This window comes from Idiotropiscis lumnitzeri, chromosome 3 (assembly GCF_059441095.1).
Source record: "Idiotropiscis lumnitzeri isolate Australia: NSW breed Sydney's pygmy pipehorse chromosome 3, RoL_Ilum_1.0, whole genome shotgun sequence".
Classification (NCBI taxonomy): Eukaryota; Metazoa; Chordata; class Actinopteri; order Syngnathiformes; family Syngnathidae; genus Idiotropiscis; species Idiotropiscis lumnitzeri.
This window is the reverse complement of record NC_142393.1, coordinates 11,464,962-11,482,068: the sequence shown is the minus strand read 5'-3', so window position 1 is coordinate 11,482,068 and position 17,107 is coordinate 11,464,962. Positions and strand designations below refer to the sequence as shown.

At 41.8% G+C, this 17,107-nt stretch overlaps 1 protein-coding gene across 2 annotated transcripts in view; it reads right to left on the bottom strand.

Annotated features, from left to right (window-relative positions):
* The window catches only part of plekhg5b (pleckstrin homology domain containing, family G (with RhoGef domain) member 5b), a 51,693-nt gene that overhangs the window by 26,885 nt on the left and 7,701 nt on the right, over positions 1-17,107 (bottom strand). The window contains exon 2 of one of the 2 annotated variants that reach the window (XM_088291844.1): positions 9,834-9,910. In XM_088291844.1, the coding sequence (XP_088147970.1) occupies positions 9,834-9,910 (77 nt within the window). Of the gene's footprint in view, positions 1-2,854; positions 3,064-9,833; positions 9,911-17,107 lie in introns of those variants that run through there. The other variant, XM_088291845.1, reaches the window with a different exon arrangement.

The following is a 17,107-nucleotide window of genomic DNA, read 5'->3' as shown; positions in this document are numbered from 1 at the left end:
CAATGCCCCCCCACAGGTGAGCTACTTTTAGAACATGCCTGCGGACGACTGATGTGGTGATTGGGTACGACCTGGTGCCCCAGCTAAATGTTGGCGAGCCTTGATTGATTTTTGCAATCTGCAGCCCGCGTGAGGAAAAGCACTTCAGAGAATGGATGGATGGCAATATTAAAAAAAATACATTAAAAAAGTCAAACATGTTAATACTTTGGATATAAAAAAAAATCATGTGTGTGGAAAGCAGAGAGGGCCTAGGACACTGACTAATCTGATACGTGTTGGCCACAGTCTTGGAGTAGATGGCGGTTTGTTCCACAAGTGAGGAAAAGTTGGTTGGTCACTTATTGCGGGGAATTAAATACATATTCAGGGTATTTCTTTTGCCTTCTGACTGTCATGTTCATAGGGCAGCATGTTGTCCGTTTCACCTCAATGTTGAGCAAAATGTGAAGTTTTTAAAACTAACAAAAATAACATGATTCAACAAGTGGGACTCATATTTATAGCACACTAAAGTTCATATGAGTCAGTGTCTGGGATTAACTAGAGTCCTGCTTCCATACTGCAATCATCACCTGCTTAATGACACATGATGACAGAAAAGTAGACTTTCCCAGACTGGGAAATGGAAAAACTTTAAAAAAATAAATTAAAAAAAAGCATGTAAAAAAAGGTTCATCCAAAACATGAGCTATATGACGAAACTATCATTAATAACATGCTAATAAGACTGTAATTAGCTACTGTTTGAAGGATGATGACAGTTGGCTAATTGAATAATGTCAAAAAACGGAAAATACATCACATTTCACATATGGTGATTGTGGTAGAATCCGGGTTCAAAGTATGAAAGTTCCGGGAAAAATAGAATGAACAGAAAGGTCACATTTTCCCCAAACCACAAATACAAAGTGATTGATAGCACAGTCTTTAACGGTCACTGACAGCTTTGGTTGCCACGGTAATAGTCTTACATATATGTGCCATATTTCTTAGATAATTATCCAATTTCTGGGTTAGTCATTCAAACGCAGGACTCAATTTAATTGCATGCTAGCGTATGTTTTGAAAAAGGCGACTTTGAAAAAGACAGCTTGGGGTACGGAGTTAGTCACATGCCAATGACAGTCCCTCAGGTTCGAGGGCCGCTTTTGTGACAACCCAACAAGCGGTGGGTCAGAATCACCAACTTTACCACTATGTGATCACACAATGTCGGGGGAGGGATGTCACTAGTCACCGCACTATTCAGAGCAGGTGTGGGCAAACTATGGCTCAGGGGGCCGTATGCGGCCCGACGAACTTGGAAAAAAATTAAATGAATAAACCTTGTTAATATTTTATTTGATAAATTCTGTGGTTTTTCAAAGACATATTTTGTTGTAATGCTTTTGTTCAACTTTCATTTAAAATTATTAGTATTTTTTTTTCTCCGATGAGGTGAGGTTACTAAAACACTCCATCCATCTGCTCCTGGTCCGGCCCCTCTGTCAAATTTTCACAATTTTCAACGACTATTTTTTGTGAAGCTTGTCACAGATATTTAATTGAATAATATATGGGAATCAATGCAAAATCACCAAATATGTTGTGTATTTAATTCAAAGACTATTCAAATAGCTGTCTTTGACTCTTGAATCTGATCTCAATGGAGACATCTTTACCGGCATTTTTCTCAGAAACATTTCTCAAAACTGCCCACAAACACCAGCAGTGTTAGTTTGCAAGGCCCAGGGCTAACTTGTGCACCGTGTTTTGTTTTGAGATGACACGCTAACGATGGCTACAATATGGTACACGATTTGCAACGTATGTTCATTATTTTCCAAGTCAATCAAACTGGGTTAACGTAAAAATATTTTACTGGGTTAAAATAAAAAAATCGATGAATCTCCAGAGTTAACGCTTTAATTTTGACAGCCCTAATTATATGTATAAGTCAAAACCTCTCTTATGCACCGCTATTTACATTTGACACATAACCTTTGTGAAGTCATCAAAACAACCATCACCGGAGAATCATCATAAATTACAATGACAGACTGCTCCCAGAACATTCCGACAGCACGGCAACAACTTTATAGCAAACTCAGATGACATGCTTCGGCAAAAGATCTGTTTCAACTCGTAGAAATCTTCTCCCCTCAGAAAACAATTACCTCCACATCCAGAGCTCTCCTATCAGACAACTGGTCCCTCCACAACTTGAACTTGCGCAATCTTCGTCATGTTTGGTTTACATGAAAAATTTCTTTTAAGCTTTATACATCCCGGATGCATTACATACAACTGTCCTGTTGTCATCTTTTTTTTTTTTTAAATCAATTTTAATTTAAAGAACTGAACCTGGACCATCCAGACGACAACTCTGAAATATTGCCTCTCACCTGCAGCTGGGGCTCAAAGTCAAGGCACGGTCGCACTGTCTATGTTGCATGAGCGGCTATTCTATCCATAGCCTGAGGGCAGGCATACAGATAGACAAAAAGAGAGGGGGGGGTTGCACAAGGCCCAGGAATATTCAAATCCCAACACTGACTGCTGATTTGGATAAGAGCTGTTCCAAATTTGACACAGAGAAGGATTTGTTTGAAACTTTTCTACTGTTTAGGAGAAGGTTGGCGTTTGCCAGGAGAGAGGCTGGTGTGTTGATATAAGAAGCAGATGTGAAATATGCACACTTGGGAAGAAAAACAGACAAAGTGCTGTTCCACTCAGACGTGGAAAAACAAAAGCCGCCATTGTAAATTCGAATGTTCCACACCTGCCTTAACTTTGACCAAGAATGAATGGAAACTTAATGAAAAGTAAAAGTCATACGATAAAATGAAGTGCATATTCAAGAGTTACCTACCATAGAAAACGGCACCTTCCCAGTAAGTACAAGCCTTTGCAGTTTCACTGGAAGTATTTGTCAATATTGACAAGGTCAAAAAGGACGCAGTGAAGGTTAAAAGTTCTAGTTCCGACCCGAATCAAACTTGCTCTTGTTGCGTGCCGAGTTTCCAGTCACTTTCCGGCTTGTATGATATTCCTAATCCACAAAAGATGACAGTGGATGTGTTCACTTAGTTTATGACAGCAGTCTGACAGCCACACGCGCTAACACACAGGCAGAAAGTCACAAGCCCCGCCCACCTTCCCTTCCCCTTCCCAATCACACCCACACAAACTGACTCACATCAACTCCCATTTGGCTCCCTAACGTTCTGGATGATCCACATCAATTTAGCCCCAACTTAGAGGGAAAACCGGCTTTACCGTTGGATATTTTGATCTTATTGACGTTTTCAAAAATGTGATATTCAAGATGCCGCAAAGGTCAGAACAGATTTAAATCATACTTGGAGAGAATTCAGAACAGAAACGCTAGATAACTGACATTAGTGATTCTCCTGTGGGTCAAAATCCTAAAAGTGAAATGCACATACCTGTAGTCATCTCTTTTTGATTTAATCACTTATTATTCCACAAGGAACCGGTTTTGGAAACACAAAACATCCTGTTCACAAACAGTGTAAACCAGGTGTGGGCAAACTATGGCCCGGGGGCCACATGCGGCCCGTTAAACGTTTTAATCCGGCCCGCCAAACTTGAAAAATAATTAAATGAATAAACCTTGTTAATGTTTTATTTTCTAAATACTCTGGTGTGTCAAACACATACATTTTGTTGTAATGCTTTTGTTCATTTTAATTTTAAAGAAATTTATTTTTTTTCTCAGATTACCAAAACACTGCTCCTGGCCTGGCCCTTTTGTCAAATTTTAGAACCCATTGTGGCTCACCAATCAAAAAGTTTGCCCACCGGAAATGGGAATTTGTTGTTTTAATGTAAAAATGACCACTGGGAAAAGGGTTACTTCAAAAAAAAAAAAAAATCTATAACAACTATCCAATCTATAACAAACGTCACTGCATTTTCCACATGGAGCAGGTTGAGCACTCGCACATCAAATTAAATAAGAAAAGTAAAATAATGATTTGGGAGTGATGTCATTCCCAAGCTCAAGCTGTAAACGTTCAAAATAAAAGTCGGCGCAGCAAGGCCGCTCTTTTGTTTTTTGGTCATTTAAATCCCTCGCAATTAGCTTGCTCGCAAAAACAAGGGGGCACCCCCAAGGCAGAACTGGGAGGGGGCACATGTTTGCGATCGGTTAAAGGAGCGGGTGGCTCTTAATGCCTAACCCCCCCACATCAGTCACTCAAAATAAAGCAACCTGTTGAATCCATGTCCCCCGCTGTCAGTCTTAATTCGAGGAGGCTACTCTTAAAAGAGGGGAGGGCAGCAATGCAATTAACGTGAAGGATTACACCCCACTGGCAATGCCATTGTTGGACGAGGAATGAATAGCTAGGGGGGTCGGGGGGGGTGCTTGCCTCTGTGACCCGACCTTGGCATTAACCCCCTGACCGACCGTGAGCTTCGAATTCCACCATTCTTCCCGGGAAGTTTGCAGTGCAAGGGCAAACAAAGGAGAGCAGTAGTGTGAGGATAACGAGGATGAGCACGTCGGCATAAGAAAGAAAAAAACGCACACAGGGGATTAAAAGCAAATATTTCCCCTGAGATACCGCTGTTAGTTTCCACATATTCTTGGCCGAGCAGCTGGTTGCTTGGTTGGCTTCAATTTTGGAGAGTAGTTGGGCAGCCATAATCATACATTGGAAGTTTTTTTTTTCTTTAAAAAAAAAAAAAAAAAAGCTTTGCACTGCATCTGGAGCCAAGCGGTGCAGATTTAACATTTCATTAAGCCGCAGTTAACATGAGCTAAACATGATTGCAGGCTCGTTCGGAGAGGGCTTGTTATCTTAGCCCCTCCTCGCTTGGGGCCCGCTCTCAAGTCTCTGACCCCCGACTCGTGGGCCCCTACAAGGAACGTTTTCATCGGAGCGCCGGTCAGGTAGTCTCTTCCTGTTATTCCCTTGTCTGTCGCAATGCTTCCGGAATCTTGACTGGGACGCAATTGAAGGGATGAATTGGCGTCATTTGTGATGACATTTTCCAACCAAGGTATGTTGGAAAAGTTGCCACATGATGCCAGTTGACTTCAGCAATAGTTAATTCCAGGGGGAAAAAAATGTCTTAAAATTTGGACCCTAAAAAAAATTCCAGGTTCTCCTCCCATATGTGTCATGATGGCAGACTGATTCGCGCTGCAGCGTCATTATCATCTCATCATCAATGGTTGGAAAACTACTAAGTGGCACAAAACGGTGATTAGTGTGCGGCTGACAAAATGTGTCAGTGTCATGGAAAGCCTGTTGGAGCATGCGGAGGTCACGACTAAGACTTTTTTTTTTTTCTCCAGGGTATTTATTGAGAAAAACAAGCATTAGTTGACTTGTTTGGGACAATCAGGGCAATGCGCATTCGAATTAATACAATTTCTTTCCACCAAAAAAAGGACAGATTAAAATGTGGGCATTTGTGTATTAACTGAACATTGATTAAAAACTGTGTCACTTTGTCTGTTTGTTTACAAAACATCTGACCTTGAAAATGCCTGAAAATAGGTCTCGGAATGGAAGTTTCTGAAAACAACAGTTTTTAATTCCATGCCCAAAGCAGAAAATGGTTGGCAGTGAAAATGCTGGACATGTGCAAGTCGTCTGTTTTCAAAGACAATCACTATTTACAGTGTTGTTGTCAATCCAATGTTTGCCTTTTCATCGACAATACCACTTGAATCCATTTTAAAAGTAAAAGTAGTTTCCTCCCTAGATAGAACCTCCTGTAGTTGAATTTGGAATGAGGAGTTGAGAGACGTTTTCCCGACAGTGGTACGGGTATTTTTTACGGCACCACTTGAGCACAACAGCATGTCAGCGCTAGTCAGGTGAGATTTTCAGCAACGGCGGCGGAACAGAAGAGCTAACCACCAAGCAGGGACAATGAGAAGGTGAGAAAGAGCGAAAATTAGATAATGCACATTGTGACGCAAAGAAGGCGTGAGTGACAACATAGGGGAGCCTTGCGCCCCAGATGTTTGGAGGGAAGGGCCTGTTTCCATGGAAAGCCAAACCTTCCAACTTGTCTTGTTTGGTCCTGTCCCGAGACAAAAAAGACAAGCAAGCCGGGACTAGCACCAAACGCAAACTGACGCAAATCTAGCGAGGACTGCTTCAACTCGAGGGTAAACACAAACGGCATCGCCGCTAATACACCCCGCAGGCGGGTTTTAATCTCCTGGATTTACGGCAACCCGCAGCAAAGTAATCCAAATAGACAAGAAAATGTCGCGAAAACACATGGTAGCACAATCAGCGAAGGCGATGAGGGGGAGGGGGGGCACCTTTGTGTGATTGCGGTAAATAATTGTGCTGGTAGACTAAATCAGCTCTTTTTGAGTACGGCTTGTTGACAATTGATGCTTTTTCTTAACCGCTGCCATAAACTAAACTAAAAAAAATGAATTTTGTCAATTTTAAATCCTATAGTGATTTTTTATTTTTTTTATTCATCCGCAAGGTTGTCAATGCCGCCATTTTGTTGAGCAACATGAGTTATCAACACCACACTGCCAATCAGTAAAGGTTATTATAACTAGCTTAGTAGCTTTGTCTGTTATTTTTCTTCATGAGGAGGGCAGGGAAGGAGGTCTACTTTTGATAAGGTGCTTATTAATTTTAAGTGGATTCAAAGCTGGAAGTGACTATTTGAGGAAATCATTTCCACAAAAGGCACTAAAACAACATCCAAGACGCATGAGATTTCAACCGCACCGCAGCATGCAAATGGTAGAATCCTGTCTAAGAATTTGTCATCCCAACCCCCCATCAACCAGGAAGTAGTTTGCCAACTGACTAGCAGATAACGTGAACAAATAGGCCTGGAGAAAATTATTTTCAGTTTTGTACTGGATTTTATTGTATATATTTTGTTCGATGCTAAAGTGTTGGTGTTGTGCAAACCAGGTAATGGCTAGCTAAAACACAGACAGATTTACACCAACCTTTGCATGGGTCAATCTATGGCGATATATGGCTGTCCAAATCTGCCCAGAATTTGACCAAGTCATGCTGAGTAAGTTTGCTTTTAGGGAGAACAATAAATCCAGCAGCAGAACTGTTAGCTTAGTAACCATAACTTTGGCGGATTGCTGTTTAAGGTCTGTTACGACTGAAGCATAAATGACTCGAAATGAAAAAATAAATAATATGAAGAGTACCAGCTTTGATTATAAATCCTTTTTTATAGCCCAGAAATACCAGAACAAACACTCCTGCTCTTACCTCACACCTCCATGTCATAAATTCAGGAGGAACATTAGAAATTGTGACATTGGGGAATATTACATCCTCAAAGGCCCGTGGCAATGTGAGTCAGGCCATGAAGACGCGTCCAAGAAAATGTCACGGTTCAACTGGAATATTTTTAACGAGGCTCGATGTGTGAATCTTGACATGACCTTCCCAAATAAGCAGACAGAACTCGACTATTTTTGTAACTGCAGACGAATGTAGGCCTATCCTCAAGCTCCGTTATGGTAATTTAATGAACTGTCAATTATTGATTCCCAATAGTGAGAAGAAATTATATTGGTAATTAGACCAAGAGCCTGACATAATACACCAACGTGACTTGAGTGGACCGTGTTCATTTTAAACCAGTTTTTCAACTGAGCCGCTTAGTATGAAGGCAGTGAACCTGTTCAAGTGTAAAAAAAAAAATATTTAAAAATAATTTGGATCTTGAGTGTTTGGTATTCATGTAATTACCATACCAACATGTAACAAAAGTGTAGGTCACGTGTGGGAAAACTACGGCCCGGGGGCCACATGCGGTCTGTTAAACATTTTAATCCGGCCCGCCAAACTTGAAAAAAAATTAAATGAATAAACCGCGTGAATGTTTTATTTTCAAAGACATGTATATTGTTGTAATGCTTTTGTACACTTTCATTTAAAATTAAATGTATTTTTTTTTCCTCCAATGAGGTGAGGTTACCAAAACACTCCATCCGTGTGCTCCTGGTCCGGCCCCTCTGTCAAATTTTATAACTCATTGTGGCCTGCCAATCAAAAAGTTTGCCCACCCCTGGTGTAGATGGACCATGACATTCAACAATCGCCTGTGAACAAAGGGCTAAGTGATATATTATAGCAATAGCACACAGCAGGATGGTTTGATTTAAAGCTTATATTATTTATAACTGGTCATGCAGAAATTCAGTGTGGGGCTCATCTCACATCCCAGGAACATGTTTTCAGAGAACAACCCGTTAACGTCACTAGCAGAGGTGGGCACTTAAACCCTTTTTTTCCCAGTCAGTCCACAGCCCTAGGGCCGCTATCTCGGTACCTAGCCGGCCTCGACCCTCCTGACATTTTTGTAGCCACCAACGAGCTTCTGGTATAACTTTGAACAGCTCTCTTCTTTCCCCTTGCCATCACCTCTTCTCCACATTTCTAATGACCTTCTGCACACATGTGCATACAATACATCCTTTTTGCTACATTGCATTTTGGAGTACTCGAGTGACAGTAAATGTTTGAAAAACGTTCAAACCCAGACGTTATGAACTCTCCATGGAGAAAAGGTATATACAAATACAACATCCTACATTCCCCACCTTTCCGCTTCCCTTTGTCTCCACAGAGAGGACTACTCATTTAAAAAGGGGAGAATCCACATGATGCCAGAGGTAGCAGGACTGAGAGCAGGACAACCAAAACAAGCAAGCAGCGAGCAGGCACCGTGTCCGTCTGCCTCCGTCTTCTGGCCAGACTCCCATTGTCAAAACTGGCGGCTTCGAAGCAGTAATTCATTAAACGGTCCAGTGGGCAGACACAAAAGGCCCGACACCTCTTTTAAATCGCCTAAAAGAAGTGCAGCAGCTTTAGCCCTCGGCCTGACCTTGGAGATCAAGTTTAGTGTTGCCGAATCTGATGAGGAAATCAACAGGGGAGAGGGTTGTCATGTGCTGGCTACTTTATTGCAGTTTCAGTTTACCCACTCCGATTACAAATCTCAGCCAACGAGTATGAGGTGACTGGTAGTTTATGGTCACATCATCGTAAAGCTCTAATTTTAATCATCTGTCAATCAACACTGTTCTCCCATTCCTCAGTCATCTCTTAAATTTTAAATAAGTGATTCTTTGTCCGCACTATCTGACGCTGAGTGTGAACTGAACCCACACCGCCTGCCACAAAGTCAGACAAATGTACCGTCACACCACCAGGGACCTATAATGCAATCCTGACGAGACATTACGGCCGGCCCGGGAATACGACAGCCATTCGAGACAATCCAACCATTTTCCCGGTATTCCCGATGGCCACCACATCCTTGAAGTGTATGATGGCTTATTGAAATTTAAGTCCTCAAAATACTGCACGTAACAGTCCCAAAAAAATGCAATGCTGAAATATTATATATTTTTAAATCATCCAAGTTGCCTATTCCTGCCTAGGAGTATCGAGCTAAAAGCTTCTTCATCCAGATCTTATCATGTAGTGTCTTATTTGCGATTCTTTTAAGTTTTATATGACAGCTATTTTTTTTAACATATTTATGTAGGAGCGAAGAGGTTGTTTGAAGTGCAAGGCGCCAACAACGGTTCTGTGGTCCAGCAACCGAGTCGCTTCTGACTACACTTAGCATGAGTGCCTTCCAAGCGTACATGCAAAGGTGTCAATTCCAAAGACTTTGCACTCTCACATCTGCAATGTCTGCATCTTCAGATTTCAAAACCCACGTCATCTTAAACATAAGCTGGCAAAATTGTATTTTGTGAAATGTAAATATCCCATGAAAAGTTCCGTGTCTTCTTTTGATATCAATTCTACATGATTAAAAGGCCATTTAAGTTCAGGTGGTCTTCTTACCTTTGAGGCCCTGCGTCGGTCGGGGCACTCGGGGTGCTGGCACACCACCCAGTCCTCCTCCTGAACAGGCTTGTCATCTGAAACAAAACAAAGAGGCACATTCAAACATTTGCCACTAAACAAGCAACCTAATTTCTAGTTAATTGCATGCATTCATAAACACTCTTTTTTTGGGGGGGTAAAGTTGTTGAAAATATTTCCTGGACTCGCCGCGTGAGTTAACAGTATGTATAGACGATGTGTGAGGGGGAGGTGCTGGCGAGCGTGACCGAGCGGCAATACAGAGCAAAGTGATACAGAATAAACAAAAGCTTCGAGGGAGCAGGAGGGGGGCGGGGGGGGGGGGGGGGGGTCACTAATGGGAGGAGATCAGAGGGACATGAATAATGAGTGACAGGACTGGAAGAAAATGGAGCAAAGGAGTAGAAAGCGCCATCCCGCTTTCTTTAACAAAGTACACTCAACTCCATGGTCCACAATAACAAATCACTCTTGTCAAATAAACCGCCAAAAGCTACTCTGCGAGTCAATTCCGAGGCCTTTAATCGCCTTGTTTATGTCTACATCGTGTGCGGGTACATACAGGACATGAGATAAAAAAAAATAACAAAAAGACGTTTTAATCCGTCTGTCTAATGAGGCTTCTCTTTGCACAGGGGGTGGTCATAGAAGGGTAGAGTCACCTGTTGCCTCTCGAAAAGAAGGCGACTATAATATTCCACCGCTAAGTCTAAGGTAAGGGGCTTTCAAAAGGTTGCAGTTGAAACATGAAGCTGAACACTTTTGGGGCAAGAGGAAAAAAAAAAAAAAAAGACAAAGTCGGAAAGTCTCTGAGTGATCGACTTGGCCGCAGCGACACTGACGGGTCAAAGGTGCTGGTGGGAATGAGGGGCTCAAACGCTGTACAAAGTAATTGCTGCAGACATCATGGTCGGCAGTTGCTTCGGGGAGGATAAAGGAAAACCCGTCTGCACTCGGTAGCGGACTTCCTTAAACAAAATGTGGTCTCGCGATGTGCTCCAGCAGCAAGTTTCTAAACCAACTTTTCGAGAAAAGACCACAAATGGAAAGATGCACCCCAGATTACAAGGGATCGGTTTTTTAAAATTGCATTTGATTACATTTGTTTTGTTGACTATGAGAAGAATAATTCCAAATATTTTCAATTTAATATGGGGTGCAACCTTTTCAACAGAGTTGCTTCAGTACGCAATTTCACAAAGTGAATTGAATGCATTAACTCATTTTTAACACAAACGTAAATCGATTGTTAAGCCTTTACATAATTCCAAAACCACTCCTCAATCTAAATAAAAATATTTAGGCATTAAAATGCATACCATATCTTAAGTAAATCTGAATTTCTGTTGACGCCCATCAGCATCTCAACTGCTCAATGAAAGAAATTAATATCGAAAAAATTGCTGTCAAAGAAAATTGACTTTTTTTCCCCCGATTTTCATAAACTGCGCCCCCATCTTCCCATTGACTTCCTCATATTCATGCTGACGTTCCCTCTCGCACTCTCTCTGTCTGATGAATCGGAATTCCTCAACTCAGCAGTGCTGATGAAGCCAAAAGCTAACACAAGCTATACACGGACACACACGTGACAGTGCACAATGAGATCGCACACGAAAGAGACAGCGGAGAATCGCTATGCCGCCAGCTACAAACGGGAGGTATTTGCCAGTGGAAATGAGTCTTTTTACTCACGTGCGAAACAACAGGTGGATTTCAGGAGAAGTACAGAGATGGAAAAAAGGCAATCAGGAGCTGATTTGTTGGGGCGGATAAATGCTTGGAAAAGTAACGAATGTTGTTTTCATCAGGCTGCAAAGACACTTGTGATGAGTTTCAACAGCCACACACAGTTTTTCTTGTCACAAATAGGTTTGACATGTTCAACATTTTAAACATGTTTGCAACCTTTAACGAAAAAAGAAAATTAAAAAATTCGCTATGGGGCATTCATTATTGGTGGGGGAGTTTCGCTGTATGGTTCTGGATCAGACATTTGGGTTTGATCTGTGTAGTTTTCTTAAGAATCAGTTTCCATATATTTGACTTGAATTTAAACCCACTTGAAACATAAAATGGACATTTGTGCAATGATTCAGACGCGCAGATGGTTCATTTCGTATGCACGCCAATGGTAAATATCTCTTTGAAATGAGAAGATGATGTCATCTCATTTGCCCAAAATGTTTCAACCTCTCTCTTGCCCCACTCAAGTCAATATAATGAACCCCTGCACACGGCGCCATATTTAATATTGTAAAAATGCCACCACGTGACGCTGTGTTTTGCGTGTATGCGTGTTATTCCACAGACGCGTGAACGTAGTCAGTTAGCAACAATGGTGCGAAATTGCTTCGCCTAGTTAGCATGCCGCCAACAAAAAGTATGAAAAATGCTTAAACTTGGATTGACAAATTGGACTGATTGTCATTCTAGCTTTACAAAATCATATGTGTCTGGCGTAGCTGCGTCTGGGAGCGAGCGGGCGGGTTTTCTCCACTGAACTGGGGTCATGAACTGAAAAACTGAGAAGGACGGCCCGGGGCGATCACGGTTGGAGAAACTTGCTCCTCGTTTTATGCTTTGAAGTCAAAGCTTCTGACGCGTGATCCCGGGGGCAATTTCGATGAGCCAAATTGGCCCTTCGCCAGCCTGACGAATGTGGGAAATACTCACCTGGACATGTTTAATATCGACAATGGCGATATGGCGAACGTAGAACGTGCATTTTCTCAGGAGGTTCCAGTACAAGTCACGTCTGACTAAAGGTACATGTGAACATGTTTTACAACGCAGAAGCTGTGTCGGGAGGATGTTCGGCTGTCAACCTTTCCCCACATATTCATGGGGAATGTTAAGAATGCCACACAAAACTTGGTGACGTCTCAGAACACGGGATGGAGCAAGCTCCTCACCTTCAACAAGAAGGTGTTTTTATTTCTCTTTGCATGATTGTCAGCACAAAATTGACACGGTCAACTTGTGCTGAAATCTGGGGAGGGCGACACATTACAATGAGTGCGAACGGCAACATCATAAACATTTGGCACTGTTATCTAAAAGCTTTATAGAGGGTTTGATCTTCTTAAAATATTGCATAGATCTGAAATCATTTTTTTTCGTTCAACTCTTTGAGTCCCAGCCAAATGGCACAGTCGAATAACTCTTAATAATTTACGTTAAACACTAATTTGAATTTAAAAAAAAAAAGGATACTTTGGGGAGCTCATGCCTGCTAAATGAACTTCACAAGATTCAGCAGCACGGAGTGAAACAATTCTCACAGGCACTTCATTCAGTGTGCATGCGGGAGTTTTAATTTATTCTAACAGCGTTGTTAAAAGGTCTAAACGTGGTTGATAGCATTTGCGCTTAAATGGAAACCAGACTGAAATGAGGTGAGGTGCTTCAAATGTTTGTCTCTGTGAGGAAGTTAACGAAAATGTCAAGATTGAAAAGAAACATTGTCAAAAAAAAAAAAAAGAAAGGCTCTTTAGTGTGAGGATATTAAACATCAGGGCGGGTACGCACGAAAGACCTCTCCTCCTCATATTCACATTAGGATTGCAAATTAATCAAGCATGTATTTTGCATGATCTGGTTGTTGTGTGACACACACACACAACCAGAGGCAGAGTTCCGATTTACCATCTGGGTCCTTGAATTTTCCAGGACCGCCTAAACGTTTAATTATAGCGCTTAAAAACAAAAATAAGTGATCACTTCAATCCACAAAAATTCAATACAAATATCAATTGCTGTTTTTGAGTAAGAACGCCTAGAGAAGGGACAGGTGACCCTCTCGGGATGTGATGGCGGTAGCAGCTCAGATCATTGGATGAGTTGGCAAGACTCAACGTTCTTTGCCTTCCTGTTTTTGGTTCAGTCCGCCACACGTGCATCACTTCCTTAGTTGCCACATCTCGGCACGTACAATATCAAGCCGCGGAACAACCAAGTGAACTATATTCCAGAGATGGGTGGTGGCGGAGGACACTTTTCAAGTCGAAGGATTCCGACAAATCACGTTGCATTCAACAGACTCGCATCACGGAGAGATGACAGCGGTACCGTCGGCTCGGCAACGGTTCGGTCGCCATGTTCAAAAGCAGTCACGAGGAGATTACTGCATAGCCCAAATATTTGAGGGTATTTGCGTCACAAGGTACAGTAAGTGGACAAAAGTGCAATGAATATTATGTAACGTAGCAATCTTTCATCTTTAAGGCTCTTATTTAAGATCTGTCGCGAAATACTAGATTTGATGAAATTCAGACTTTATAGCCCCATCATAGGAATGTGATGAAAATCATGTGAACGCAGAATGATACACAAAATCATCGCCATTTCCTGTCAAATCACGTTAACCGACGCCATCAACTCACTTTCTTGTTTTGATTCAATAACACGTACACCCATCTTATATACAACCAAATATTTCAAACAAAGATAACACAATTCAGAAGATCTTTAAATCATTCACTGCCAGCCCAGGTAAACTGAATGGACTTTTTGGCTTCTATACCCGTCAATGGCAGTGAATGAGTGAAATCTTAAAAAAATAAAAAAAATAAAACAAGAAAATAAAGTGCAATATTGCAGTCAAACACAAAATAAAGTTACAAGAGCAAAATGAAGTGATGAAATGGAGTACATCGGAGACAAATGACAGTCAAACAAGCTTTTGCATCCAGGCCAACTGCCAGCTCGGAATTTTTTTTCTTCTTTTTTTTTTTAAAGTTTACATAGTGGTAACTGTTGGTTAACCAAAGCATGTTAAGAATAAAGGCGTAGTCTTATGTGACACCCTGTTGCATGTGACCATATAACCTTGAAACTCAAATTACAACTGGGTTAGGTTGAAAATGCTAATTGCGAAGATGTAAAAAGCAGTCAACAAATTCATACTTTAGTCGAAAATGAACTGATCAAAACATCTCCGTGACAGTCGTCTGCCAAAGCGTTTTGCGTTAGCAAAACATCGTTCTTAAGACCGGCCGGAAAGTTGCAGCGCTTTCAGGCTCGCTGGCAGGGTGGTTGAGGGACATTCCTTCAGAGCCCTGTGTTATCACATCCCTTTCACTAATGGCATGAATGAGGAAGGCCAGCGGAAAGCGAGTGCCCCTGTGCCACATCACTCCGAAAAAAAAAGCAGAGACAGGATACAGAGAAGTGTTTCAGTGCAGCTGTCCACTTTTCTTGCGCAGTAAATTTTTCATCTGTGTGTGTTGCATTTGTGTGGGGTTGTCTTCCTGCCAAGGTGGCTGAGCAATTTCCACAAGAGAAAATGGTTGAGGGGAAAAAAGGCCTTTCCATGATGAAGGTGAAATAGTCTCCTCAAAATAACACTGCTGGGAAGGGGCGGGGGAAAAAAAAAACTAAACAGTCCAATACAACAAAATGAAGTCATGTCTGACGGTTGCAACGTGCGCCATCAAACAATGAATTGCGCAATAATCGCACATGTGCAACAAATGTCGAACAACAAACGAACAATGGAGTTGTGTACAAAACATTCAACTAACGTTGAGGCACAATAGGAAAAGTAACAGAAGATGTGGAATAGCGACCACACTCACCACACTTCTTCTTTTTTAATACTAGAAGCTCATATTGACCAAAGCCTCCCGTTTATGCACCGGAGATTCATTGCGGCTGGGCGTTGGCCAGGAACTGATGACAGTGACTGGTGACTGTTGCATCAAACAGGCAAGAAAGTGGACCGCAAAACTACCAACGTCTAGACTGCTCGCAGTATTACAGCATCTAAAATGTATTTGTTTTAATCTGTGACGGGAGGTTTGGTTGTCTGGAATTTGGTCCTGTTTTGGAAAAAAAAAAAAAAGAATCAAAGTGAGTAAAACAAAAATCTTTTCATACTTAATCGCTGACAACATTGAAACATCATTATTATTTTGTGGTTTTTGGTTCAATAAGTGATCAACCGTATGATGATAACTTTTTATTCTCTTCTTCTCTTAACATCCCTTTTCGAGGTTTCTCGTGGAATACGTGTAGCAAAAAGCAATACAGACGCGGAGTTAATGTGTCGAAGCTTGCTGAACTAAGACAAGCCGCAGTCCGGCTAACAAAATGTACAGCAGTCGTTGGGATGGCAAACCTCTGTGCGACTTCAGGGATATTTTTTCAAAAAGATTTTGGGGATATTCCCAACTAAACCTCAGAGATGTTCGCCTATAGAAGTTCCATTGTAATCCCAAACTGACACGCTTAAAATAATGCATCATCCAATTTCACTTTCAGGGAGAAACTCACACAAGGATGAGTTGATAATCTTACCGCACAGATCATGGATGGCATCCAGGGATGACGACCAGAAGTAGCTCTCTATTCCCATTTGGGAGCAAGATGATGGTGTTGGCTCCAACTCATAAGCGCCGCGCTTCTTCCAGTACAGGAACATTTCGCTGACTTCAACTAATTCACTCGATTATAATTATCAATGAAAAGATCAATCTTTAAAAATTTGGCTACAAAGTGAGATTTGACCCAGCTGTGAGTCACCTGTGGAGTTGCTGACCAGCCTGCACATTCCTTCCCACAATGAGCTCATCTTTCAAAATCATAAACTTGCCAGTTCAAACTCAGCTGCCAATACACTCATTCCAAATATCCACCTGCACGATGACCTCATGCAGCCTTTTGCCGTCAAGCTTCTTCTTGAAAGAGCTCCTCTCAAGAAATCAAGTTCAATTCTAAATCTCAAAAGTCTTCAAGAAATAAGCAGTGGTATCGGATGATGTCATCATAAAAGTCACTCCCATGCCGCCTCTTGTTAAGCCCACCAGTCAACACCTTGTCAGACGCCTCAAAACCATTCAAGAGCGATTTCTTCCGCCATCGCCGCTCTCCCGGAGACTCGACCTTGCCTCTGATCAGAGTTTTCCCCGACTGTACGACGCTTGTGCGAGCCAAGCTGCTTGTGTAGGATGTCTCGACCATACGGGGGCTTTTAGGGCCCACGCGGTCAGACAAGTCATGTATTCATGAAGGGCTGAGATGCATGCTGGGGTAGTCTGAGCCGATGGCTTTTGGACTGGACTGCACAAAGATCTCTTTTGAACACTCCTCCTACATGCAGAGTGGAGTCCTTTTATATTTTGCACAGACTGTAAAGGGCTCACATATTCTGCTTTAATTTATGGCTATGCCCTTTAGCTGAATTCATTTTTTGAATGCGCCTCCTTCTGTGCACGGATGCAAACAAAAGGTAATGATGCTGATGATCACAC